This window comes from Apodemus sylvaticus, chromosome 2, assembly GCF_947179515.1.
Source record: "Apodemus sylvaticus chromosome 2, mApoSyl1.1, whole genome shotgun sequence".
Classification (NCBI taxonomy): domain Eukaryota; kingdom Metazoa; phylum Chordata; class Mammalia; order Rodentia; family Muridae; genus Apodemus; species Apodemus sylvaticus.
The window spans coordinates 61,408,326-61,434,708 of NC_067473.1; the positions used below are offsets into that span (position 1 = coordinate 61,408,326).

The 26,383-nt window shown below is 43.8% G+C and overlaps 1 protein-coding gene across 3 annotated transcripts in view; it reads right to left on the reverse strand.

Moving 5' to 3' along the window:
• The window catches only part of Dgki (diacylglycerol kinase iota), a 453,557-nt gene that overhangs the window by 377,727 nt on the left and 49,447 nt on the right, over window positions 1-26,383 (reverse strand). Inside the window, exon 1 of one of the 3 annotated variants that reach the window (XM_052173450.1) lies at window positions 1,960-2,127. The exons of the other annotated variants lie outside the window; for them this stretch is intronic. Within the exon in view, the coding sequence (XP_052029410.1) occupies window positions 1,960-2,003 (44 nt within the window). The 5' untranslated portion in view covers window positions 2,004-2,127. Of the gene's footprint in view, window positions 1-1,959; window positions 2,128-26,383 lie in introns of those variants that run through there. 3 annotated transcript variants of the gene reach the window in all.

The following is a 26,383-nucleotide window of genomic DNA, read 5'->3' on the forward strand; positions in this document are numbered from 1 at the left end:
ACACAGCTCGGGGTGCATAAAAACAAGAAATCACCGTGGTGATGATACTGAACTCAGGCGAAGAAAAGCAATTCCATCCTGTGGAGAGCTAGTCTCTGAGGGAATGCCCTGACTACTGGAAGAATCTGGACCTCTGAGATGCAGAGCTTGAAGGACACCCTGTGATGAGGTCCCCATAGACTCCAACAGTTCCCATGAGGTACTGAGCCAGGAGCGGAATCAACAGGCAGCTGTTAGGAAAAGCTGAGATCTGAATGTGGCTGTTCCTGCCTGTAACCTCACAATCCAGGAGGCTGAGTCAGGAGGATCACCGCCACCTCCAGGCCAGTCTGGGCTATATAGTGAGTTCTAGGCGAGCCTGGGATACAGTGAGATATCCTGTTTCAACTCCTTCCCATCCCCAAACAAAACAGAGGACTGGCTCAGAGAAATTCTGTTGGCAAATCCATATTTATACACGTCAAGAAGATGGCATGCTGATTAAAATAGCAAGGAAACCCAAGGCCTAGAAAGAAAAGTAAATAAACCCAAACCTTAGAAAGACAGACATGGGGCCTAAAGCTTTTCCACCATTCTGTATAAGCAAATCCTTTACTAAATTAATCTGAATTTACCCTCAGTGCAAGACTGCTTTACATATCATTTTCCCTTTGCAGACAAGGAGACTGAGGGTCCCAGAGGCCACTTGCCCTCCTGAAGACCTAAACAGTAAAGTGGATTAGGCTCTCAGCCTGTGTATGTTCTTCCTGTCCATGGGACAGCTGCCTACAAAGAGGGAAGGTTTGTAAATCTCAGCCTGTCAGCACAGATGTGAAACACTAAGCCTTATCAATAAGTCAGTTTGGGTAAGACTTGTCTGAACTTTGTCCTGTTACTTAATCTCCACCCTGAGTTGTGACACTAATATTGGCAGGTGTTTCAAAATATTACTAAATTTAGTTAGAAGGTCCTTAAAATTCAAATGAGGCTTTATTAGTATTCCCCAATTGAAAAAAAAATAAGGGGGGAGGGGTAAAACTTTCGGAGTGTTTTAGTAAGAAGATACCTATGAATACCCAGCGTGTGGGAGAGGGAAATCTGTGCTCTGAACTGCTGCTTCCCACTGTCAGTCCTTGAAGGGTTAATGACAGAGGCCCCCAACCACAGAGCAACTCTAAGGGGCAATAACCCTCTCAGCACACTGAGCAAGTACACTTTCAAGGAGGGAGAGGGGAAGTTACCTCTATTTTTAAAAATATAGGACAGAGGAGATGGCTCACAGGCAAAGACATCTGCCACCAAGTCTGAAAACCTGAGTTTGAGTCCCAGGATCTACGTGGTAAAAGGGAGAGAAGTGACCCCCAAAGGCCAACCTCTGACCTTCACATATGTACCGAGGCAGGTACATGCCCACACACTGTACACACACACACACACACACACACACCTCGCATACACTAAACAAAGCAAATATAAATAATACAATACAAATGCTGCATTTCCCCAAGAAAAACCAGTGAAGACCCCACAGCATTCCCTAGACACGGCCAGGCTGCATCTGAACTCCGAAAGGGCACCAATATTGACTCAAAGAGCTATGGTTATAATCTGAGTAACATGAAATTACACTATAAATATTCTCACGCCAATAAGGGCAAATCACATTCGCTGCAGTCTTCCCCATTGGTTTGTTCAATAAAGCTCTCACACAGGCCAGCCAGAGGGGGACCGTCTCCGAAAGTTTTGAATAAAGTAGAACAAGAAGCATCTACAAAATTCCCACAGACCACATCGCCAACTTGGAAGCCTCCCCTTTGTCGTAACTACAAGGAGAATGTCTGCTTTCTGTGTACAACCTTCCCTGTTCATGTTCATGTGTGGGCGGAGAACACACATTTACTACTAGCCCAAGAGAGAGAGAGAGAGAGAGAGAGAGAGAGAGAGAGAGAGAGAGAGAGAGAGAGAGAACGAGAACTCAACCTCTGCCTGGTCCAGGGGTGTTTTTCTTTCCAGCGGTCCCACATGTCTGAGTCGCCAGTGAGCAGGGCGTTCCAGGTCACTTTACCAAGTAACACCTCTTCCAAGGCCACCTTGTGGGTGGGCAGACATACTGCCAGGTGGGCCTGCAACTGCAGCTTGCCTCACTCCCTCCTTTAAATGTCCCTCTTCTCTCCCCAGGCTCCTGTGACAGTCCTATATAAGATGAAGGTGGGGTGTTAGAACCAAATGGGAAGTGGGGCAAGCAAGAGTCATGGTTTCTGTGACGTCACGGCACTACCATTACTGGAGGCTGTATTCAGAAGCATGCAAGTCCATCTGCCATCAGCATCTCTGAACTAGTCTCAAGTGTTCCAGTCAGTGAGTTTTCCAGGCAGGTCTCCTGGAGTGGCTTCTGTTTAGCACACAGCTGGCTCAGACTCACAAGCAGAAGTTCTCTGACTCATATTGTGTTTCGTTCCTCTCCCCTCCCCCCAACTTTTAATACTAATGTGTGTCCAAAGAGCATTAACCATCTCACATAAAGATGAGGGAGCAGGCCAAGGATTAAGTTGGACGGTCTTGATAATGAAATCTCAGGGAAATGCCCCGCAAGCTCAAGAGTACAGTAAGGAAACAACACTCAGAAAGTTCTCTCAAAGCCTGACAGACACCCCTCACTTTGGACAATCGAGCACCAGCCTCTCTGAGATTCACCAGACTTTCCTCACTGCCCACCCATACCCCTTGGTGACACCCCTTTCTTGTCTATGTACTGTATCTCTAACCAAAAAAATAACAATATATACATCCATGGTACTGAAATTCCAAATGAATTATAGAATTCACATGAGCGCATACATGTTTGCCTTGGAGTTTCTTTTTCTAGGAGATAATAAATATAAGTACACACATCAGTGCGGGTAACAGGAGATGTGTGTGCTTGTCTTGTAGGGGAATGAAATATGGGTCATCCTATACACTGTGAACTAGCAATTCATCCCCTATAAATCTATCCTACAGTCGTATCCACTGAGCTACACAGAGATGTTAAGAGGATTTGTGAACACCCTTACTTATAACACCAAAACACTGGAAGTCATAACATAGTAAAGAGCATTATAAACAAATACATTATACATACTATGAGATTAATATCCTGTAATAAGGGACAATGACGTGGCTCTATTAAGCTCTCATTATGAAAAAGGCATCAACTGGGGCTGAAGAGGTGGTTCCGCAGTTAAGAGCACTGGATGCTTTCCCAGAGGACCTGAGTTTGGTTGCTAGCACCCACAAGGCAGCTCACAACCAACTGTAACTCCAGTTCCAGGGAATCTGACCCCTCATCTGATTTCCATGGACTCCTACATACAGGGCACCCAACCATAATTCTGGCACACACACACACATAAACCCAAAATTTAAAAAAAAAAAGTAGGTATGTGCAACAAAAGTGCATTTTACTTATTTTGTGGGTTTGCAACTGTACAGGTTCTCTCGGAAGCCAGAAGAGAATGTCAGATCTCCCTGGAGTACAGGCAGCTGTGAGCCACCCAGCGAGGGTGCTAAGGCGTGGTCCTAGGTCCTCCAGAAGAGCAGCCAGGGCAGCGAATCGCTGGACTCTAACCGTTTTTTCTAGCCCTGAAAATATATCCTTGAATGAAAGAAACGGAAAAATAACAGTCCAATGTGGAGCCTTGTGCTTATTAATGCAATGCATGAATCACTGGTGCAGATTGATGTTTTTCCCTGTTTTAAATCATGGTTGATATGGAACTATCAATTAGCTAGAGACAGCCACATCATCAAACAAAGGACCAAACCAACTAAGAATTTAGAATCTATTAGACTGATGTGGCAAGCCAGTTACCTTTAGCCTAGTTCCCCATAAGAGGCAGTTATGCTAATGCCAGCTTACTCAGATAACAAAAGAACATATTTTTCAAGTGTTCAATTGTCTGTTTACATATCTCACCATTTCAGGGCTCAATACTTTCAGAGTCACCTTACTATGTGTGTTCAATCACAGAGACTCGGGGAAAACGAATAGAAACGTATACCACATAGGAAGTGGTGCTGGGGAAAGGTGAATTTGGAGCAGATGTCATTAAAGAAAAAGCTTTTGTTTTTAATTTTATATTCTTTATTTCATGTGAGTAACACACTTATTGTTGTTATGATATATTATTGTTACATAATAAAAGTTGAAAAGAATGCTTATGTATAAATATGTGCACCGATACACCAACATGGAGTGAGTCAACCGTAATGACTTCAAGGGAACTGCAGTACAGAGGTTGACTACAGTGATTTTTTTTTTTTAAAATGATATGAGGAGCCTTTAAGGTAGGTGAGAAGCTTGGGAAAGCAGATTTTATGTGGGAGGAGTTCAAAGCACCATGGTAGGGAGGAGCCTGTTTAACCTGTGGGTAATGAGATAGGCCATTTCCCACCAATCTCTGGCCCTGGGATCATGAGAGAGGGAGAACTGGGCTGTTCCTTACAGACTACAACACTTGGCCCTACCTCTCACCTAGGCAAAGTAGCACTGGCTCTGCTTGGGGCGGGGGGAGGGGGGGAGTGGGGGTGGGTGAGCCAGCCCCTAGAGTGGAAGAACAGGAGAGCTGGCTCTGCCCCATAGTGGCTGCAGCACTGGATGAGCTAGCAGGCACAGGGTTGGAGCACTCACTCGGTGGTGTGGATGCAGGAGAGCTGGGGTGCTAAGCAGTTCAGATATCTCTCAGACCCAGGTCCAAGGCTTTGAGTTGACCCATCCCAATATCTACTCCATCTATCAACTGCTAGACCCTGTGAAGGGGCCAGTCCTGGAGATCCAAAACTACATGATCTCCATGACACAGTACAAGAACAGACTATCCGAGAAGAATCCCAGTGAGGATCCAGTATTGATAGTGTAGCAGAAGCCAGAGGCCTCGAACTGGACCAATGACGCGTTGCAATCAACTTTTGCAAAAAAGAAGTGTGGGCCAAAGGGTGTACTCAGGATGCACCGCTGCACACCACAGCTTCCACAGTGAGATTTTTTTCTTTTGGTAAGAAAGTCGCAAGAGTGGAGAGTGGGGACAAAGAGAGAGGGATATGAGTGGGACTGGGGTGCATAACGTGAAATTCACAAAGAACCAATAAAAAGTTTAAAAAGAAAAAGAAATGCTCTACAGCAGTGGTTCTCAAACCTGTGGGTTGCAACCCCTTTGGAGGATCAACAACCCTTTTAGAGGGGTCACCTAAGACCATCAGGAAAGATGATATTTTCATTACAATTCATAACAGTAGCAAAATTATGTTATAAAGTGGCAATGAAGGTCATTTTATGACTGGGGGGTCACCAGAACCTGAGGAACTGTATTAAAGGGTCACAGCATTAGGAAGGCTGGGAACCTCTGGTTTAGGGAAAGATGAAAAGGAAGGAGAAAATAATGAGATAGTCATCAGTTATTATGGAAGGTTTTATCCAAGTGTGGCGGCTCATGCCACCTGGGAAGCTGAGGCCAGAGGATTGCTGGGAGTTCTAGGTGAGTCTGGCACCCAGACTGAACTCTACCAACACAACTGTCTCTAAAAGCTTTAAAAAAATTAAGATTTTTGAAGCCAGACCTGGCATATTTCTGTAGTGACTGGGAGACCTGCCTCTGGGCAGCTGAGGCACTTCTATGGGGATTCCATATTGGTATTTAAGATACAATGTCATAAGTAAATGGGATGAAGGGAGACACTCCGGAAGATAATCAGACACCAAAAGACTTACACAACAACCACAACTTGACCATACAGTCTGTTGGACTAGGACATATACCTTTGGAGCTTTGAAGGACATATATCAGTGAGGGTGGGCTTTGAGGTTTCAAAACCTACGCCATCCCAGTTAATGTCCTCTCCCCCCCCTCTCTCTGTGTGTGTGTGTGTGTGTGTGTGTGTCTGTCTGTCTGTCTGTCTTTTTCATGCTTGTGGATCAGAGCTAAGCTCTTAGCCTTCACCATACCTGCCTTCCTGCTGCTGTGCTCCCCACCTCGGTGGTCATGGACTCTCACCGTCTGGAACCATGAGCTCCAAATAAAATGCTTTCTTTTATAAGATGCCTTGGTTATAATATCACAGCAACACAAAAGCAACTACTCAGAGGCCCTGCTCCTGAGAAGAGCTGGCTGAGCAACAAGTTCCACGGTGCAATGACCAACTACACTGAGGAGGGGAAAAAGGCATGAGAGGAACCCCACCAGCGGAATCCCCCTCTGTGGGACCGGGAAAGGTACTTTAGTCCCCAGTTGAGCTAAGGCCTGAAGCCCTGGAAACCCTGAAGGGACTACCGGTAGGCACTTTGCCTGTCACTGGGCATCAGGCCCCTGTCACTTGTCACAGCCCTCCACAGATTTGTGGCCATCAGTCTCAGTAAGGGCAACGCCCCAAGCCCCTCCACATGTATACGACTGACCTGTGGTCGAGTAGGTTCAGACAGATCTCCTTTTCAATGAGGTACCTAGAGGCCCAGGGGGCTTAGCCAATAAGCTTTCCTTCCCAGACATTCCTCCCTGCAAATGGTATCTAACCTCAGACCCACCCTGAGAAGTGGGGTATGGTTTTACTCAACCAGTTTCCGCCATGACAATAAATGCCTTAAAAGCATGGAATGTCTCTTCACCGGGATCTGCTCTGGGGAGCAATGGAGAGGGCCTTCGCCTACAGAGCGAATCTTCTATCTTCTAATCTCCCATGGGGGCCTCTCTGTGCTCCCAGCCACCGTGTGGAAGCCCACGCTCAAGCCCACCTGCTGTCTCACCAAAAACTCTTCCCACTGGACCAGCCAGCCAGAGCTTCCCCTCCCCCACCCCACCCCACCCCGCCCCTGCCCTGGGCTAGATCCAGCCCTCAGGGCCCCAATTCCATTCTCAGCTCTTCTTCAGCTTCCAACAGCGCCTATATGTAGGAGAGCCTGAAAAGCAAACTGCTCTGGTTTCCTGGCAGGCCCTGGGACCCCTGGCCAGCTCAGGCTGTCCCTCGCCTCAGACTCTGCTTCCCCACCCCCACCCCTAAGCAGTGTCCCTGGTCTTCCCTACAGCCCAACACCAGCCCTGAAAACATGGTCAACTTCCTGCATCCCACCTCCCCAGTGGCCGAGCCCTGTGGCAGAGAGGACAAGGGGCCCAATAACCCTACAACCCTCCAAGAAGCTGATTCTTTGATCTGACTTCTGAAAAGCTGTGGGCATAATCGGAATGCAGAGAAGGTGACAGTGAAATAACTTCTGTCAGGGCCCAAACCACAGGCAAGGAAGGGAAATCTGCAGGGCAGGATGTGCCTCAAGAATACATAAAGATTACAACCAGAAAGTACAGACAGGACACCTGGAAGGATCTAGAAAGTGGTCTGCATTTGCAAGGATTCTATGCGGACAATGGGCAAGTGTGTGAGCTGAAGATAAAGGAAATGAGGAGACCATGGAGAGACCTAAAGGTGCTCACTGAAGATCTGCAGTTTGCTCTAAGTGTCAGCCCTACAGATTACTCATAAAAACCAGAATAGAGACTGTGTGTGTGTGACAGGTGCACTCACTCGGGCCTAGGCCCGTTACCTTCCTCTGTTACTTGCCGCCTTTTATTTTGAGGCGAGCTCTCTTTGTTGAACCCAGAATGTGCATTTTAAGCAAAGGAGCCCCAGTGAGCCTTCCGACTCTGCCCCATGCCTAAGCACTGGGGTTACACGAGACACCACCATATCTAGCTGAGCCCTCTCCACAGCTACAAATATTTGTCTTTTAAAAACTGTTAAGAACTGAGTTGGGATTTTTGATGGGGATTAGTTCTTCATAAAGCTAGAAAGAGCAATTCTTAAATACATCTGGAATAACAAAAAACCCAGGATAGCTAAAACTATTCTCAACAGTAAAAGAACTTCAGGGGGATTCAGTATCCCAGACCTCAAACATTACTACAGAGCAATAGTGATAAAAACTGCATGGTATTGATACAATGTCAGGCAAGCAGATCAATGGAATAGGATTGAAGACTCAGAAATGAACCAACACACCTATGGTCACTTGATCTTCGACAAAGGAGCTGAAAGCATCCAGTGGAAAAAAGATAGTCTTTTCAACAAATGGTGCTCATTCAACTGGAGGTCAGCATGCAGAAGAATGCGAATCGATCCATTCTTATCCCCCCCCCCTTGTCACCAAGGCCAGCTCTACTATGATGCCCAGGTGAGGTGCAGCTGCTTCCCCCATGTGTTGCAGCTGGCAGGAGGCTCTCCCTCTCTCACCTGAGGGGCCAGCTCACCTGCAGGTGGCTAGGTTCAGTTGAGGAGGCAGGTCTGGGGTAAGAGCACTCTTAATCCACATAAAGCTGGAGCATCAGAAAGCAAAATTTCCTGAGTTGTGTGCGTGTGTTTGTGTGTGTGTGTGTGTGTGTGTGTGTGTGTGTCTATTTGTGAATTCAAAGAGGCAGAAATACAGAAAGTTAGAAGGCAAATGTTAGTGCTAAACCAAAAAGGGAATGAGCTCTGAAATCTTCAATAAATCTTTTATTTTCACATCCTTGGAAATCAGTAGCATACATGTTCAATCTTGGAGTTAATAAAATCTCAATATAATCCCAGTACAGCTTTAAAAGTAAATGTTGATTCATGTGCACACATATGCATGCGCACACACACATACACACATGCAGGCACTCATGCACACACTTACACACACACTCACACTTGCACACAGGTACTCAACCTATGGTGAAAAACCTAAGAAGAGGGCCTGCCTCTCACTGCATGGAATCAAAGTGGAAAACACTTCTAAGGAAAGGGAACGTGTCTGAGGAAATGAAATGTTTTCCATCTCTGCGTGGCATCAGAGCACAAAGTGGATTTGTGATCCACATATCAGAACTGCATAGGTCAAACATCAGTGATCATGCCATGGTTTCAATGTCTACATGGTTCTTGGAAGCTCAGGTGAGCGGCTCAGGAGACGGCTCAGTGGTTGCTTGCTGCCTAAACATGCCTCACACGCTAGCATGCCTAAACATGGATCCACAAAGGATCCATAAATGCCAACGGTGTAGTGGCCGGCCTGTGTGTAATCCCAGCCTCAGAAAGCAAGCAGGGGTCTCCCCAGAGCACGCCGGCTATTGAGATCGCCATATCAGCAAGTGCTGGGTTTGACAGAGACCCTGCCTCAATATATGTCAGAAGAGCCACGCCCAACATCAAGCTTAGGCCTCTGTGCTGACTTTCTCATACACACACACACACACACACACACACAGGTCAGAATTTAACTGTCACTGTTAAAGCATGAAAAGAGGAACCCTGTGAGAGGTAAAAGAGCCACAGGAGCCCCCCCCCCCCCTTAGGGGTAGGATGACCACTGGAGCAAAAGGCAAGCCCGGCCTCCTTTTATCTCTTAACCTTTCTGACACATCACCGCAAAGCAAGAAGGGCACAACAGGTACCAGCATCTTAGGTTTGGATTTATTTCCCTGTCACTGTAAACTCAGAACTGAAAAAAGACATTCTTGCTCTTTACAAATCAGCAAGGGTTTTGTTACAGAAGAACAAAATGGGCAGAGAAGGCATTTAAGCTTTATGTAAAGCCTGCAAAGTCATCGATATCAAAGAGTGTGCAGGAAGAGAGTTGAAGCATTATCTAGAAACTCAAAATTTGGCGATTTCACCAAAACTCATTTTGTTACCTTCTTATATATTTGAAATGTTCCGGAATATACAACCTTTTTATTTAGCTTAGCTGCATTATTTTAAGATGATGAAGGCCTGAACGAAGAAAGTAACTGAAGTAATACCCAGTCTGACTGCTCACCAGGAATCAGTGACTGGTAAGGAGAGTGCTGAGTGAGGGGCACACTTCATGGGCCTCACGCCATCCATGATGGATGGTTTCCAGGCCACAGTTCTCAGTTATGCATCCCATAATAGTCTTTATGCTTAAAAAAAAAATAAGTCACTATTTTGAAATGTGGACATGAAAACCACCAAACTACTAAGAAGTCAAGGCCTGAAAGAGCTTAAGAATCCAGAGGTCAATTCGCATTCTTCTGCATGGGGAAATGCAAATCAAAACAACCCTGAGATTTCACCTTACATCAGTCAGAATGGCTAAGGTCAAAAACTCAGGAGACAGCAGGTGTTGGCAAGGATGTGGAGAACGAGGAACACTCCTCCACTGCTGGTGGGGCTCTAAGATGGTACAACCACTTTGGAAATCAGTCTGGCGGTTCCTCAGAAAACTGAACATGACACTTCCCGAGGACCCTGCTATACCTCTCCTGGGCATATACCCAAAGGATTCCCCGGCATGCAATAAAGACACATGCTCCATTATGTTCATAGCAGCCTTATTTATAATAGCCAGAAGCTGGAAAGAACCCAGATGTCCCTCAAAGGAGAAATAGATACAGTAAATGTGGTATATTTACACAATGGAATACTACTCAGCAATTAGAAACAATGAATTCACAAAATTTTTAGGCAAATGGTTTGATCTGGAAAATCAAAAGAATACACATGGAATGCAATCTCTGATAAATGGATATTAATTAGCCCATAAGCTCTGAATTCCGATGGCACAAATTGCATAACAAATGACTCCCATGAAGAAGTATGGAGAGGGTCCTAATCCTGGAAAGGGTTGATCTAGCATTGGAAGGGAATATAAGGACAGAGAAAAAGGAGGGAGGTGATTGGAGAATGGGTGGAGAGAAGAAGGTTTATGGGACATATGGGGAGGGGGGGATCTGGGAAAGAGGAAATCATTTGGAATGTAAACAAAGAATATAGAAAATAAAAATATTAAAAAAAGAAAAAAGAAAGAATCCAGAGGTGATGCCCAGGCCTCTGACTTGAGTCTCTTCAGGGAATTTCTGGGTATCAGTTAAGACTAAAGAGAAAGTGATGTGAAGATGGAAGGCGATCTGAAGTGAGGGGACAGGGCCGTAGCAACACTGCGTGTTAAGCTTGCCATAGTTTAATAAGAGAATTCTACCAGGAGGCCAGTTAAAACTTGCCCAGGAAGAGATCTGGAGTAGGAGTTAGGCTGAAATTCATCACCAGCATAGGGAAATTGGTCATTGTAAACATTGCTTGGGATGGGTACGACTGCTCCTACCGTGGTGGCTCGAGAAGGGAGTGTGTCACTGGATAAGGAACTCACGCGATCTCTACCAAGGCTGCCTACAGCCACTCTTGCCATACAGTGCAACCCATCCCTCATCGCCGATTCTGAACCCATGGAACAAAATACCCCAGTAAATGGAAATAGTTTAAAGGCAGGAGGATTGCTTTTGTATAGCAAGGCATTCCCATGGATATTGCCTCTGAAGCTTTAAGGAAGGCATGATGTATTTTCAGAAAAGAACTAGACCACTTTTGAAATTTGACAAAGAAGATGCCAATGGACTGTTTATAAAACTCTTTATTTTTTAATCCCACGACAGGCACACAAGTATATGAAATCTGGTGTTTCGGGGAGGAGTTGTTCCAGGGAGTTAATGATATGTTAAGAGGTTAAATACTCCTCAAACCATGAATAGCAGTGGTTAAAGACCCTTACCTCTTCACTTCAGATCAAGAGACAGGACATTTAAAGTGGCAGAGAAAGGCCTCTTCTAGGCCTTTCGCCATTCCTGCAGCTTAGGAGACAGGTCAGTTTGCATCTGCTTTACCTAGCATGGGAAACGGGCTTGCTGTGCACTTTGAAGGAGAACAAGAACTTGAAGAAGCCAAGTGTGCTTAGTGTCCCCCATAAAGGAGATAAAGAGTATTAGCACAAGAGGTGGCGGCCATCACATGGTTGTCTTTGGAAGTGTTAACAGGAAGCACAGGAGGGAGTAACAGCTCGGATAACCACTGTCCTTGTCTCAGGGAGCCGTAAGTCTGAGCCCTTCATCAAAATGGAAGGAGGGATGCTGCAAAGCAGGGAACTCAACTACCTGCTGGATGCAGGGAACTCAACTACCTGCTGCAAAGCAGGGAACTCAACTACCTGCTGGATGCAGGGAACTCAACTACCTGCTGCAAAGCAGGGAACTCAACGACCTGCTGCAAAGCAGGGAACTCAACTACCTGCTGGATGCAGGGAACTCAACTACCTGCTGGATGCAGGGAACTCAACTACCTGCTGCAAAGCAGGGAACTCAACGACATGCTGGATGCAGGGAACTCAACGACCTGCTGGATGCAGGGAACTCAACTACCTGCTGCAAAGCAGGGAACTCAACTACCTGCTGGATGCAGGGAACTCAACGACCTGCTGGATGCAGGAACTCTGACACCAGATTAACAAACAGGTCATCAGTTGCCAGGTAAAAGCTCTACCGTTGCCCCTTTCTTCTTTGATTCCTGTTCCCCAGTTCCCTCATCAGTTCCAAGGGATCTGAAACAGAGGCTGGCACATTAAGAGACCGGGTGAGATGCTCTGGTAGAAAAGGAGAAACGGGCTGTCTGCCATCTCCGCTGGGGATTATAGGAGCTGAACAGAAAGCAGGGAAGAAGCCTTGAATCTAAATCAGCCTCAGGGCCTATCAATTCTTGTTGATATTTCAGTTGCTGATGCTTTCCACATGAATGACTTCTATTACCCTAATGGCCAGAGTTACCAGGGCAGGGCATGCCTCACTGTGCTGGTTAAAAACACGTAGTGAAGATCAAAGCTGTCTTAGGTTCTACATTCCACACGGCAAATGTGGTTATCTCGAGGATTATTTGATCATGGTTGTAAATCTTAGATCAGTCAAAGATAACTCTAACTATTTTGACTGCATTCATACCTCGGAATCTAGTTCCAACGCTTGCGGACTGAAAAGATGGCTCAGGAATGCAGAGTGCTTGCTATTCAAGCATGAGGGCCCAAGTTCAGACCCCTGGCACTTACGTATAAGCTAGGCCTGTACTCACATGACATGACGGGAACACGAGCAGTATGGGCGAAAGCCAGACAAACCTCTCACTGGCCAGACAGCCTACCTAAAAGGATCGGTCAGAGAGGCTCATAAGGTCAAAAGTCATTATGAAAGAAACTCTTCTGGTCTCCACATGTGTATGCATAGGTACACACACACACACACACCAAGAATCCTTATTTATTTTCACTTCTATTCCACTATTTTCCACTGATGTGATAAAAGTCTACTCAAAAGCAACTTGGGAATGAAAGAGATTATTTTGTCTTACATCTCCAGATAATAGTCCATCACTGAGAAAGATAAGTTCAAGGCAGTAACCTCAGGGAATGTCTCCTTCTGTCTCACTCTCAGGCTTGCTAACTAGCTGTTTTATACAGACCAGGACCCCCAGCCTAAGGATGGTGCTACCCACAAAGGGCTGGGCTCTCCTGAATCCATTAACTACCAAGACAATGCCGCACAGACATGCCCGTAGGCCAATCTGATGCAGTCCATAATTCAAATGAAGTTTCTCTCTTCCTAAATACCCAGGGCATATACATACCCCAAATACACATAAAATATTTATTTATTTATTTATTTTATTCGATATGTTTTTATTTACATTTCAAATGATTTCCCCTTTTCTAGCCCCCAACTCCCCGAAAGTCCCATAAGCCCCCTTCTCTCCCCCTGTCCTCCCACCCACCCCTTCCCACTTCCCCGTTCTGGTTTTGCCCTATACTGCTTCATTGAGTCTTTCCAGAATAAGGAGCCACTCCTCTGTTCTTCTTGTACCTCATTTGATGTGTGGATTATGTTTTGGGTATTCCAGTTTTCTAGGTTAATATCCACTTATTAGTGAGTGCATACCATGATTCATCTTTTGAGTCTGGGTTACCTCACTTAGTATGTTCTCCAGCTCCATCCATTTGTCTAAGAATTTCATGAATTCATTGTTTCTAATGGCTGAATAGTACTCCATTGTGTAGATATACCACAGTTTTTGCATCCACTCTTCTGTTGAGGGATACCTGGGTTCTTTCCAGCTTCTGGCAATTATAAATAGGGCTGCTATGAACATAGTGGAGCATGTATCCTTATTACATGCTGGGGAATCTTTTGGGTATATGCCCAGGAGTGGTATAGCAGGATCTTCTGGAAGTGAGGTGCCCAGTTTTCGGAGGAACCGCCAGACTGATTTCCAGAGTGGTTGTACCAATTTGCAACCCCACCAGCAGTGGAGGAGTGATCCTCTTTCTCCACATCCTCGCCAACACCTGCTGTCTCCTGAATTTTTAATCTTAGCCATTCTGACTGGTGTAAGGTGAAATCTCAGGGTTGTTTTGATTTGCATTTCCCTAATGACTAATGAAGTTGAGCATTTTTTAAGATGCTTCTCCGCCATCCGAAGTTCTTCAGGTGAGAATTCTTTGTTTAACTCTGTACCCCATTTTTTAATAGGGTTGTTTGGTTTTCTGGAGTCTAACTTCTTGAGTTCTTTATATATATTGGATATTAGCCCTCTATCTGATGTAGGATTGGGGCATGGTATTGGTACAGTGACAGGAAGACAGATCAATGGAACAGGATTGAAGATCCAGAAATGAACCCACACACCTATGGCCACTTGATCCTCGACAAAGGGGCTAAAAACATCCAATGGAAAAAAGATAGCCTTTTCAACAAATGGTGCTGGTTCAACTGGAGGTCAGCATGCAGAAGAATGCGAATTGATCCATCCTTGTCTCCTTGTACTAAGCTCAAATCTAAATGGATCAAGGACCTCCACATAAAGCCAGACACTCTGAAGCTAATAGAAAAGAAACTGGGGAAGACCCTTGAGGACATCAGTACAGGGAGAAAGTTTCTGAACAGAACACCAATAGCGTATGCTCTAAGATCAAGAATTGACAAATGGGACCTCATAAAATTACAAAGTTTCTGTAAGGCAAAGGACACCATCAAAAGGACAAATCGGCAACCAACAAAATATTTATTTTTTAAAGTGAGATGGCATGTTGGGCACAGAGGGGTGTGTTTATGAGTGGGGAGCTCCACTTGGGCTCTGGGCCGCCCCTCCTCTGAGATCACCAATTCCTATCCATACATCTTCTTACTGTATAGTTCTGCCAGAAGGAGTTATAATGGATTCTCCAAATCTTCATATGAAACCCACGGTGCTCCCCTCCATCATTTCACTACGAATCTGTTTCACACAACATTAAGCAAAAAGTTCTTTCTCAACACAAATGCTCAAGTTGTTCTCCTGCCTAAACTTTTCAGTGACTCCCCATCTTAAATCTAGTCTCCGGATATGATGGGCTCAGCCTGTATCCTCAGAACGGTCCGACACTCATGCACACAGCTCTGAGTCCTTCTGCAGGTAGCCAAGGACTCCCTCACTTCCATATCTTTGTTCTCAGATTGGTCCAGATTGCTTGGAATGTGATATACACCCATGCCCACACCACACCCCCTAACCAAAAAATATCCATCTGTCTGCAAATCAGCCCAAATGTCATCTCTTTACAAAGTGTTTCCCCCTATGTTTCACAGGCTGGAGGGTTAAATATCTCTGTATCAGCACCCACAGTATTTTATTTTAACCATTTCTTCATCACTGTGAGCATTTATCTGTATTCCCTAAGAAAACGTTCTTCCATAAAAGTCCTTGTCTTATGCATTTCTTTCTTTTTTTTTTGTATGCTAGCATGAACATGAGCTAGCACACAGCAGAGCTAGCACACAGCAGAGCTAGCACACAGCATGGGCTCAACAAATTCCTTAAGTGAATCAAAGTGAACCAAATGAATGGCTTCGCGTTACTTGCAATTTAAAAGGAAATATAAATATAAAGATCTTCCTTGTTCATCTCTAATACAAAGTAGGTCTCAATAAAGTTTGGAAAATAATCAATGTTTTTGATAAAAGAACAGATACAAGACAGGGTATCCCTTCAGAGGGTATAAAAGATATAGATGTTTGATGAAAGAAGACATGACACTTTTTTTTCTGCTTTGTTTCTCAATCCAATAGCCTAGGCTGCCAAGTTTAAAATAAATAATTGCAAGAGGCTGGAAGTGGGAGAGGCCTTCTTTAAAAACTAAAGTAAAAATAAAAAGACTGCCACCCACTCCCCTTGCTGCCCTCCCACCAGAATGACTATAGTTTTAACATCCATAATGGGATTGTTGCAGTTTTGAGGATGTTGCCATAGTAACCAACCTCAGCCCTTCCCCTAATATAAGATAAAATTTAGCAAAAGGCATAAATAACAGACTCCCATTAGAAACAATATCAGACCTTTCTATATAAATAGCTTGGGTAATTAAATGTTTCAAAACAGAATATTTAAAGAGTTGTGAAAAAAATTCTACAAAGTTTATTTTTAAATGAAGGGCTGGGGGGAAGGATAGAAAACATCAGCTGGCCTGCTTGGCTGCTGCGTGGTTGCAAAGAGTCACAGTCTCCAAACTCGGCTAGATGAGATACGCAGTCAGAACAGAGAGGCAAGGCTCTGAACTTGAACAGAAAGGCCACATTCCTACCAGGAACCTCGCTCCTTACCCTCAGGAGTCCTTTCAACATATTAGCAAGAAAACCCTCTCTTCAAGCTTCCCAAATACAAAGGCCACCTAGAAAATATTACCTCCTGTAGATTTCCTAGTACAGTTGCCTGGGTGACACCACCCTCTTCCTACATTTATGTGCCTGGCTTTCTCTAAGATTCTTTTAGGACACAACAGCAGGGATCACAAACTTATTCAGCACAGGGCCAGAGAAGGAATATTCTAGACTTTGTGGACCACCAGGCTTTCTCCCGTGACATTCTACGGTACCATTCAGGAGCAGCTACAGGCAATACATGAAGGGATAAACATGGCTATGTTCCAGTACACTTTTATTTACAAAGGCTGACATCCAGATTAAGCCCACAGGCCACAGGTTGCTGATTCTTTACTCATGTGTATCTTGTAGACTTGCAATTTCGACTGACCACAGGAAACACTGGGTCATCACCCGCCCAGCAGGAAAGTTTAAAGCACAAGACAATGCAGGATTTGAAAAGCAGGAGGAAAGGCACCACCACATTCTCAGAAGGAGCCCAGAAAAGCCTTCAACAATCTACTGAGAGAAACTGGGAACGGCCCTGTAGAAATCTGAAGAGCTTCAGCTGAGGAGGTTGGGTAAGCACGCAGAGCTGAGTCAGAGCCTCGGCACCTATGTAAAAAGCCAGGTACAACCACACACGTACTTGCAATCCCAGTCCCGTGGTGGACATTGCTGGAGCATGCTAGACTGGAGGTCTAGTGGAAAAGCAGTGAGCTCCAAGTTCAGTGATACACTCTGTCCCAAAAGAATGAGGTGGAAATGATATACCAAACTAGCTGACTTCTTTCTCTGGCCTCTGCACACAGGCCAAAAGCATCTGCACCTGCACACACACACACACACACACACACACACACACACACACACACATTTTAACAAAGAACAGAGTCATATATCATAGAAGGCCGGGTCCAACAGTACCCAGAACTAACTAGATGCTGCTCTGCTTTCAATCAACAAGCAATACCAGATTCCTGGCCTAGTGACACACCTCTATTCAACAAAGTAAGCGATTATCACTCTAACGTCTAGAGGAGTTTCAATATATTTGGAAGCTTCAATGATTTTTCTGAAGTTCCAGAAAGAGACTTGGATGAAGAGCTGGTAAAACAGAGAAAGCAGGCCTCAGGAGATAGTTACCCACTAGCTGTGAGACCTGGCAAAATGGGGCAGCAGTGCCTGTCACTGGATCTGTCAAGGACTGAGTCAGAGAATGTACTGTCCCAGGATTTTCCCTGTCCAATTATACTAGTGCAGAGGAGGTCTGTGATTAGATAGGGAAAAAGGGGTGGAGCTAAGGGAGGGAGGGAGGGAGAGAGAGAGAGAGAGAGAGAGAGAGAGAGAGAGAGAGAGAGAGAGAGAGAGAGAGAGAGAGAGATTAAGGAGGAAAAACCATGGCTGCAGATGTGTACCCACGTGGCAATTACCAACCACAAGTAGCTAAGTTTTCACAAGGTTAGAAACATTGGGATAAAGCTTTTATCATTATCAATTGGCTCTAAAATTATTGTATTGACATTTTGTAAACTGTGATATTATTGATCCATAAATCTGATTGGTTAATTAAGCACTAAGAGTCATGATTCTACCGGGCAATTAGGTGATGAGGTGGCAGATCATGGGGTGTGTGGGGCATTTTGTGGAAGCGATCGGGAACTCTTCCCTCTTCCCCCTTCCCCCCTTCCCACCCCCAGAGAGATGGTCCTATGGAGGCTGGAGAGTTGGCAGACCAGCAGGACCAACAGCCAGAGATGGCCCGGCAGGGGCAGGAGAGTTGGCGGAACTTTTTTTTGATATTTCCTGCAACAACCTATAGAAGGCATCTGCAATGGAATAAAGACTGAATCCATACCAGTTGCTTTTCTTTCCAGGGCGCAGACAAACCTTGGTTAGGTTTTATCTGCTCTCTCAGGGAAACATCTCTTAGGCCAATGCTGTTATAGTCCAAAGGATGCGTTACTGTGGTTTTGTTCCCCGCTGGCAAATGGCTGGAGAAGGGGCTATGAGCAATGCCTAAGCAAGTCATCAGCAAGAAAACCAGTCCAAGTGCGCAACAACAGCCTGTGACAGGCACCTCACCTCAGCAGCTCACGAGCCGCCGCCTCCCTCCTCCTGTTTCTGTACCTGCCACTGAAGCCACTCTCCTCTGCTGACATCACTTCCTAACCAGCCCATGTCTTCCTCTGTATGTCCTTCTACCTCTCCTGCAATCCATCAAGACATGACCTTTAAGGGCACTTACTGGTGGTTTCCCATTCCCTCACAAGTGACCAAACTTAGGTTGCTCTTTCTTAAGTGTGTCTGACTAATTTTGCTGGAGAGTCAGTGGTTCTAGGGTAATCTAGAAAGGTTACCCTCGCCCTGTAAAAAAAAAATCTAAGTAGCAAATCTCCAAAAGACTCATCACTACCCAGCACTGAAGGGAAGAGTTAATGGAAAAAAAGGCAAGCCAATTTTACACTGAAGACCCAAAGGCACCAGAAAAGCCAGTTGAACTTCAGGTTTCCACAGACTTCTCTAAATAAGACCAAGTAACTTAAAATTGGTAAGACTCTCCGAGATGCCTTAAGTTTGAAGCACAGTGGCGGCTGTTCATGGGAGCGTCTCTCTCTCTCATTGCTGGGATGCCCAAGTAATGAATGAAAGACTTTTAATTAGCTATGTGAGAATACAGGCCACCTGGCAATTTTAATTCCACATCGCAACTTGCTATCACACGGTGTCAGGTGTGAAGGTTCCTGACTATTAGTGGCACGATTATTCATAGACTCGCCTTTTGGAACTGAATTATCTGTCTTCCTATTGTTGGATTATGTGTTCTTTTTATTGTTTTTTAAGGTGGCATTACAAAATAATGGGTTCACTGTACCTTTTCAGGGATATATGTCTTTCTAAGTTTCTGACTCTTACTTTAAAGAAAATTTTATCCTAGTGATAGATAAATCAAAGGAACTAAAATACAAACCATTTCATTCTTCCCCCCTTTCCAATCATACTGTCTATAAATATCTAGAGGTCAGTGTTCATGCACAAATATATTTGAATATATTCTGCCACATAAGATAAAGACACTCGAGTACAGCTCATTAAACGGGTTCTATCGCACATAGAACTTAGTAGTCACTCAAAAATGAGCAACTACTTACAAGAGATGAATTACACACTGAAAAGAAGAAAGAATATCACAGAGAGCACACTCTGAGGCTGGAGGCACAGGTCAAGAATCCACTGGTTCAACAATTAACATAAATACTTACAGAGCATCCGCTACAAGATACACATTGGGAGAGGTGGCTTCTCAGAATTGAAGTAGAAGAAGGAACAGAGGAAATATTGGAGAGCAGATAAGAGATCAATAACTACTTCCTTTTAATTCTTCACTAAGAGATTATATTTTAATAGATATCAAAAGTAAAACACAATTCTATTTAGAATCAACATATTTGGTTCCAGCACTGGTCCATATTCCCATTCATCCATTTGCTGAGCACTTACTAAACATCTATTACAAACAGACCCTGAGCTAGGTGCTGGTTGTAAAGAATGGAGAAGAGGCTGTTGGGTAGAACTGGGATCCTTCTTTCCAGGAAGCACGAGCTAGCTATTCACTAACATTTATTGAGTGCTTGCCAGGCAGCAGGCATTTTGCTAGGCAACTTACAGGAATTAGCTCATTTAGTTTTCACCAGCGCCTGAAGAGCTTAGTGCCTAGTGCTATTATTAGGTTCTCTTTCCTCGTCTCTTCTTTCTCTTTAATATAAAAGACAAAGTGCTTGCTTAGATGCCTCTCCTTTATAATACCAGGAACTTCCAGACACAACTTTCCTCCCTCCATCTGCCTTCATCTCAAAATTATGAACACAGGGGCCATCAGGATGGCTCAGTGGCTGAAGGCTCTTGCAGCACAAGTTGACAACTGAAGTTTGATTCCCAGGATCCAGGAGGAAAGAGAGAACTGACCCCCACAAGTCATCCTCTGATGTCCACATGTACAACCTTATCCAGGCTGCTACTGCCAGATACACAAATAAATAAGTACAATTTTTAAAATTATAAAGCCGCTCCTTGCTGGTCCACCTATCCCCATTCTTTTTCCTTTCCAACGTAACTGCTCTGTTGTAATCATGTACAAATACTATTACAGCATCTCTCCCTTACGTGCTTGCAATACAGGAAAAGTCTACATATATTACTAGTATCCATTATTGCTGCTCACCCCTTTTTCCTCCATGATATCTAATTCCTGCTATATATTCTCATTGAAATGATCACACACAGAAGAGACAAGAAACTTTACAAAGACATTTTTCCTAGACTTTGAACATGACTATTTAACCTCTTAGTCATTTTCTAATAACAATCTCAAATCAACCTGCCCCAAGCCATCATGCCTTATTAAAGAATACCCAACAAGTGCAAAATACAAACTTTCACCAAACCTTGGAGGTCTCCACCACTAGGCCACCTTCCAGTCGACTTGTTATCAATTCCCACTGAGTCTTACATAAACTTGCACCTTCAATTAAACTCATCTTTTCACTATTCCACTAGCAACAAATTACTACACAATGCCATTTAATGAAGATAGATACGGCAAGAAACAGTCAATTGTCTCCCCAAAAAAATAGCAGTATAGAAAGCTAGTGCCTGATCAACAATTCCCATTGTGGTTAAGTGAGCCCATGTCTCTCATCTGGCTGACACGCACATATCCACTTCCCTTCCTTTCCTCAAAACACACATCAAATGATGCCTTTTCAGACCATTGTGATGCACACATTTTCTCCTTCTCTAATACTCCTAAAGTTCAGGTCTTCATCTTCATTTACACGGAGGACAATAATGTACAAAGACTGGAAGTCTCTGAAGTTTTAGGAAATCAGGCAATGTATTTCTGAAATTTAAAATAGATGAATATCACCATTACGTAAAAGAAGCTTCATGAACAAAGACATGTCAATACTCAACAGGCATATAGTTATCAAACTTGACAGTGCATGTAAGTCCACCTGTTATATACATATTCTTAGGTACTGCTGCAGAGGAACCTGAAATTCTGTATTTCCAGCATGTTCTAAGTGGTACTGACACTATACTTTATGAGCCACAATTCAAGTTTCAAGTTGATACAGAAAGTATATCTTGAGTCCACAGCAATCAAGTCAACCTAGCAACCAATCCTCAGGCCTCGGTTCCACAGTTCCTCTATCCTATTAACTCTCCCAAGGTTCTAAACTGATACATGTACTCGGGCTTTGTTTTCGGCCTGAAATACTCTTCCTTCTTCATTGATCTCAAAGCTTAAAGAAAGTGTCCAGGGGTAGTCCTTGGTTACACAGGTGTTAGGTACAACATTCCTCCAGAGACAGCTATCAATCTCTCCAGAGAAGAGATGAGCACTGAATGGTTCAGGTGAATTATCTCAGCACACACATTTCCATTTTCCAGATTCTGCACCCACTAAACGACTTTCTGGTCTAAAGCTTTTAAGTCAAAATCAGTGACAACACCTGTCCAAAATCAGCAGTTTCAGAAACCTGGAAATTAAATGACTAGGATAGAAAATAACTCATGCTTTCGTAGAGAGTGGGAGTTCTACAGCATTGAAATCGGATGTCTTAGCTTCTTTCCCTGTCACTGTGATGAAAGTAAGTTAGGGTTTATTCCAGCTCATAGTTCAAGGGCACAGTCCATTATGCAAAGGAACCAAAGTAGGAAGAACTTATAGAACTTAGTCACATCACACCCACAATCAGGAAGGAGCAAGTGGTGAATGCAGGTTGCAGGTTGCTGGTAGCTCCTTCTCTCCACTTACATCATCCAGGATCACACACAGCCAGAGCCCTGCTTCCTGCCCCGTCTCTGCTTCCTGGCTTACTGAGATGTGAGCAAAGAGTTGGCAACCCATCCTGCCACCACAGAACCACCCATCACTATGCTTTCTCTGCTGAGGTGCCTATGGTAGACTATAATCCCTTACACTGTGAGCCAAAATAAATGTCACCTCCCTTGTTGCTTCTTCTACTTCTGTGACATTTCCTGGGGAAATAACAAACAAAAATTGATTTGCCCAGATACAGCATCAATGACAGATCAAAGAAAATATCCCACCCAAGTGGAACTTAGTAAGCCAAGGAGTTTAATGGGGTTACTTGCAGGAATACAACAGATAAAGGGTCACTTACAGAGGCCTAGGTGACTCAAGAACATCTGTATCACTGAAAAACATATCCAAACATGGGTATGAATGCTTTATCTGAGGATCTGCCTGCAATTCATGTAAGCTGAAGCACCTCAGCAGTTGTTACTACATACATGAACTTGAATAGTAGCCTTGTGAGTCTTGTAAACTTTGCTGGCTTTCTGAGCCTTCTGAGTTTCCTTTAGTTCTGATTTTTATGAGCCTTCCTACTCCCAGTGGAGGGAAATGTCTCAGTTGAGAGGAAACAATAAACACTTCCTATCAAATATTTGGTCACAGAAATGAGAAAAATGACTAACATATATATATATATATATATATATATATATATATATATATATATGCATATATATGTTTATTGTTTACTTTAACAAATCTGGTTTTTGACAACAGGAATAAAACACATAATAAAGTAAAAAGGTGTGTTCTGAAAACAAAGGAAAATAAACAATAGACACTGCCTCCAAGAAAGCCAAATATTGATCTCATACAGTTTTAAATTACTTGTATAAAAAGGACGGTGTCTGTCTTTAAAACTAAAGAAAAGGTTTAAATGATATATAAAAATAATTTCAACAAATATATCTTTATTCAAGGAGCCAAAGAGAAATTATGGAGTTCACTGATATTAAAATCCTATTACTGAAAAGATCATATTCTTTGGTCAGAGGGCACAGAAATTAAGCCAGTACTGACCCGGAAGCTTCGTTCCTATTGGCTGGCTTGTATAACACCAGAAGTGCTATTCAGGCTTCAGGAGAGAAAGGTCAGCAACACCCTTACCCCATATATGAACCCTGAGGGCTACAGTAAAGTCCGGCCATGGAAGACAGTCCCTGGAGTGCAATAGGGGTGTCAATGTTATGGGGGTAACCAACAGATTTAATTTAAGGTCCACTCCAAGAAAGAGACTTAGGTCTGGTACTTTAAATCTAGCCAAGAACACAGGGTCAGGGAGCTCACAGGTCTAGAGGAGAACCAACTACTAATACTTTTCTAAATGGGCACAGCATCAAACTACAAAGATACATCCATCTTTTCATGTAATTCCTATCTCTCAGCCCTCATCAGAAGCTTTTTGCATAATGGATAGGTGCTAATTCAGAGGCTCATAACCAATCAAACTTTAAGTGTCTGAGCAGTACTCAGCCATAAACAGGGCATCTGTATCACACTGCCGCCCTACAAAGCTCAGGTAACATGTTGAAGAGAAGGCAGAAATATTATAATAGCCAAAAGTCAGAGAAAATTGACAGACAGTATCCATGACAGGGCCTTTGAACTCCTGCATTCACAGCACTATGGAGGCACAAGACCTGCACAAGATCACACCAGTTAACGTCCCTGTATGGAGGGGAGGAGCACAAGCTTCCAGCCCCAGCTGAGGAAGAACAGTTGATAGTGTTACCGTTATCAGTTTTCTATAGGGGTATGGCCTCTAGTAGAAGAACCGTTCCCCACAATCATGGCTTAAAATAATCAGAGGGCATTAAGTTTGAAAGATGAATGAGGGAGGGGTGGGATACCTAGAAGGAGTCAGAAGGGGAGAAAAAGATACACCGTTCACATATGAGTAATTCTCCAAATCACTAATTATTATATTTAATTTTTTAAAGAACATTAAAACTATACCCATCTTCTAAACCTCCTGATTCAGATCCTCAGTGCCCATGTAATACTCAGGCAAGGTGATTCACACCTGTGGTCCTGGACATGGGCAAACGGAGACAAGGATTCCTGAGGCTTGGTTCCCAGCCAGAATAACTGAATCAGTGAACTCCAAGAAGTTCCTGTCTCAAGAAGTAAGGTATAGCATGATTGAGTAAGACTTCCAACATTAACCTCTGACTTCCACAAACACCCACACTCAAAGGCACACACATATATATGCCACACAAGCACAGGGAAAGAGAAAGAGGGACAGACAGACAGAGAGTTACAAATAGTGAAGACTGAGCGGTTCCATTCTTTGATCAGGAAGATGACCAGGATGCTTTCTCTCACCACTTCTTTCCATGACCCACCAGCCTGCTGGTATACCCATGCAGGTGAATATCATACATCAATTAAAAGGAAGCCCTGATCCACGCCAAAACGTGAATCAACTTTGAAAACATACTAAACGAAAGAATCCAGTTATGAAAGACCACATAATCTGTGGTCTCTACTTGATGAGTCCAGAACTGCAAATCTATAAACAGAAAGTGGATTGACGTCTGCCAGGGAATATGGAGAACAGGAAATGGAAACAGTTAGCGCTGGGTACAGAGTTGACTGGGGAACGATTATTCCAAAAATACACAGTAGTGATGACTGCTCAGTTCTGTGAATATACTAACGTCTAAGGAAGCGTACACTTTAAAAGGGGTGCATTTTATATCACTTGAATTGTATCTTAACAAGCCTAGTATTTAAAAAACCAGCCCAACTGCTCATTTAAGACCATAATGAGTTCAGCTATTACATCTAGAATCTATTCCTTGATAAGCCATTGATGAATGATGAGTTATCATTCGTCTAATTTTTTGGCTAGGCTAGTTAAGTAATTAGTCATCTACTTCCCTGTATTAGTTTGCTTTATGTTGCTATGATAAACACCATGACCAACAGAAACTTGGGAGAGGAAATAGTTTTATTTTGCTTATAGGTTAGTCCAATTCCATGGAAGCCAAGGCAGGAACTCAAGGCAAAAATCTGTAGATAAGGACTGAACAGAGAACATAGAGGAAGGCCGCTGACAGGCATACTTCCCTCTGGCTTTCTCAATTACTTTCTTGGATAGCCAGGGCCCACCTGCCTTAGAAACACCCCGGGTAGGCGGAGCTCTCCCACATCAATTAATAATTAGTAAATCCTCGAAGACATTCCCAGAGGTCACTGTGATGGAGGCCACTGCTCAGGTGTTCCCATGTTGACTCTAGGTTTGTGTCATGCTGATACCTAAAGCTATGACACTGGGTAAAGAGAATTAATCAAACTCTCCTTCTGAACCTCCAAGAACTAACGCCAGAACACACAGACACCTGATCTCCAACAGCAAGGTGGCGAATGACCTGCCATTGCCTAGCCATTAGTCAAAGAAATGCCTGGAGAGAAGAAAGGCAGAGAGGGTCTTTTCACCATGTCCAGAGCTCCAGCATGTCTGGGTGGATCAGTCTTCAGTTGTCAAATTCACAGTGACTGTGACATTTTTTTCATTTCCCACTATAACAATTAGTGGACATAATTATACAAATTTATTAGCTTTCAAAATCACCTGCTTCATTTTTTCAATACTTTTTATGTCAACACTTCCAGAGCCATTTATTTATTTACTTATTTATTTATGTTTCTTTTTGAGATGGGGCCTCATAGATTCCATCCTAGTCTGCGGCTCAATAGTAGCTAAGGAAAACATTGAACTTTTGATCCTCCTGCTTCTGCTGGCTGGCTTCCTTCTGAGATTACAAGTATATGCCTAACCCCATGCCTGATTTATGTGATGCTGGGGATTGCATCCAGGTCCTCCTGCAGGTGAGACAAGCACTCCGCCAAATACACTACATCCCCAGCCCTTCGGCATCTTTAAAAAAATGATAAATTTGCAGTGCCTAAGGGATCTGAGAACCCTAGTTTGCCCACCATAGAAAGCATCCAGGTTGGGCCAGGGGTCAAATAGAATAGTATCGCTCAACAGAATTGAAAAATACCTACTAATCCCCGGAGC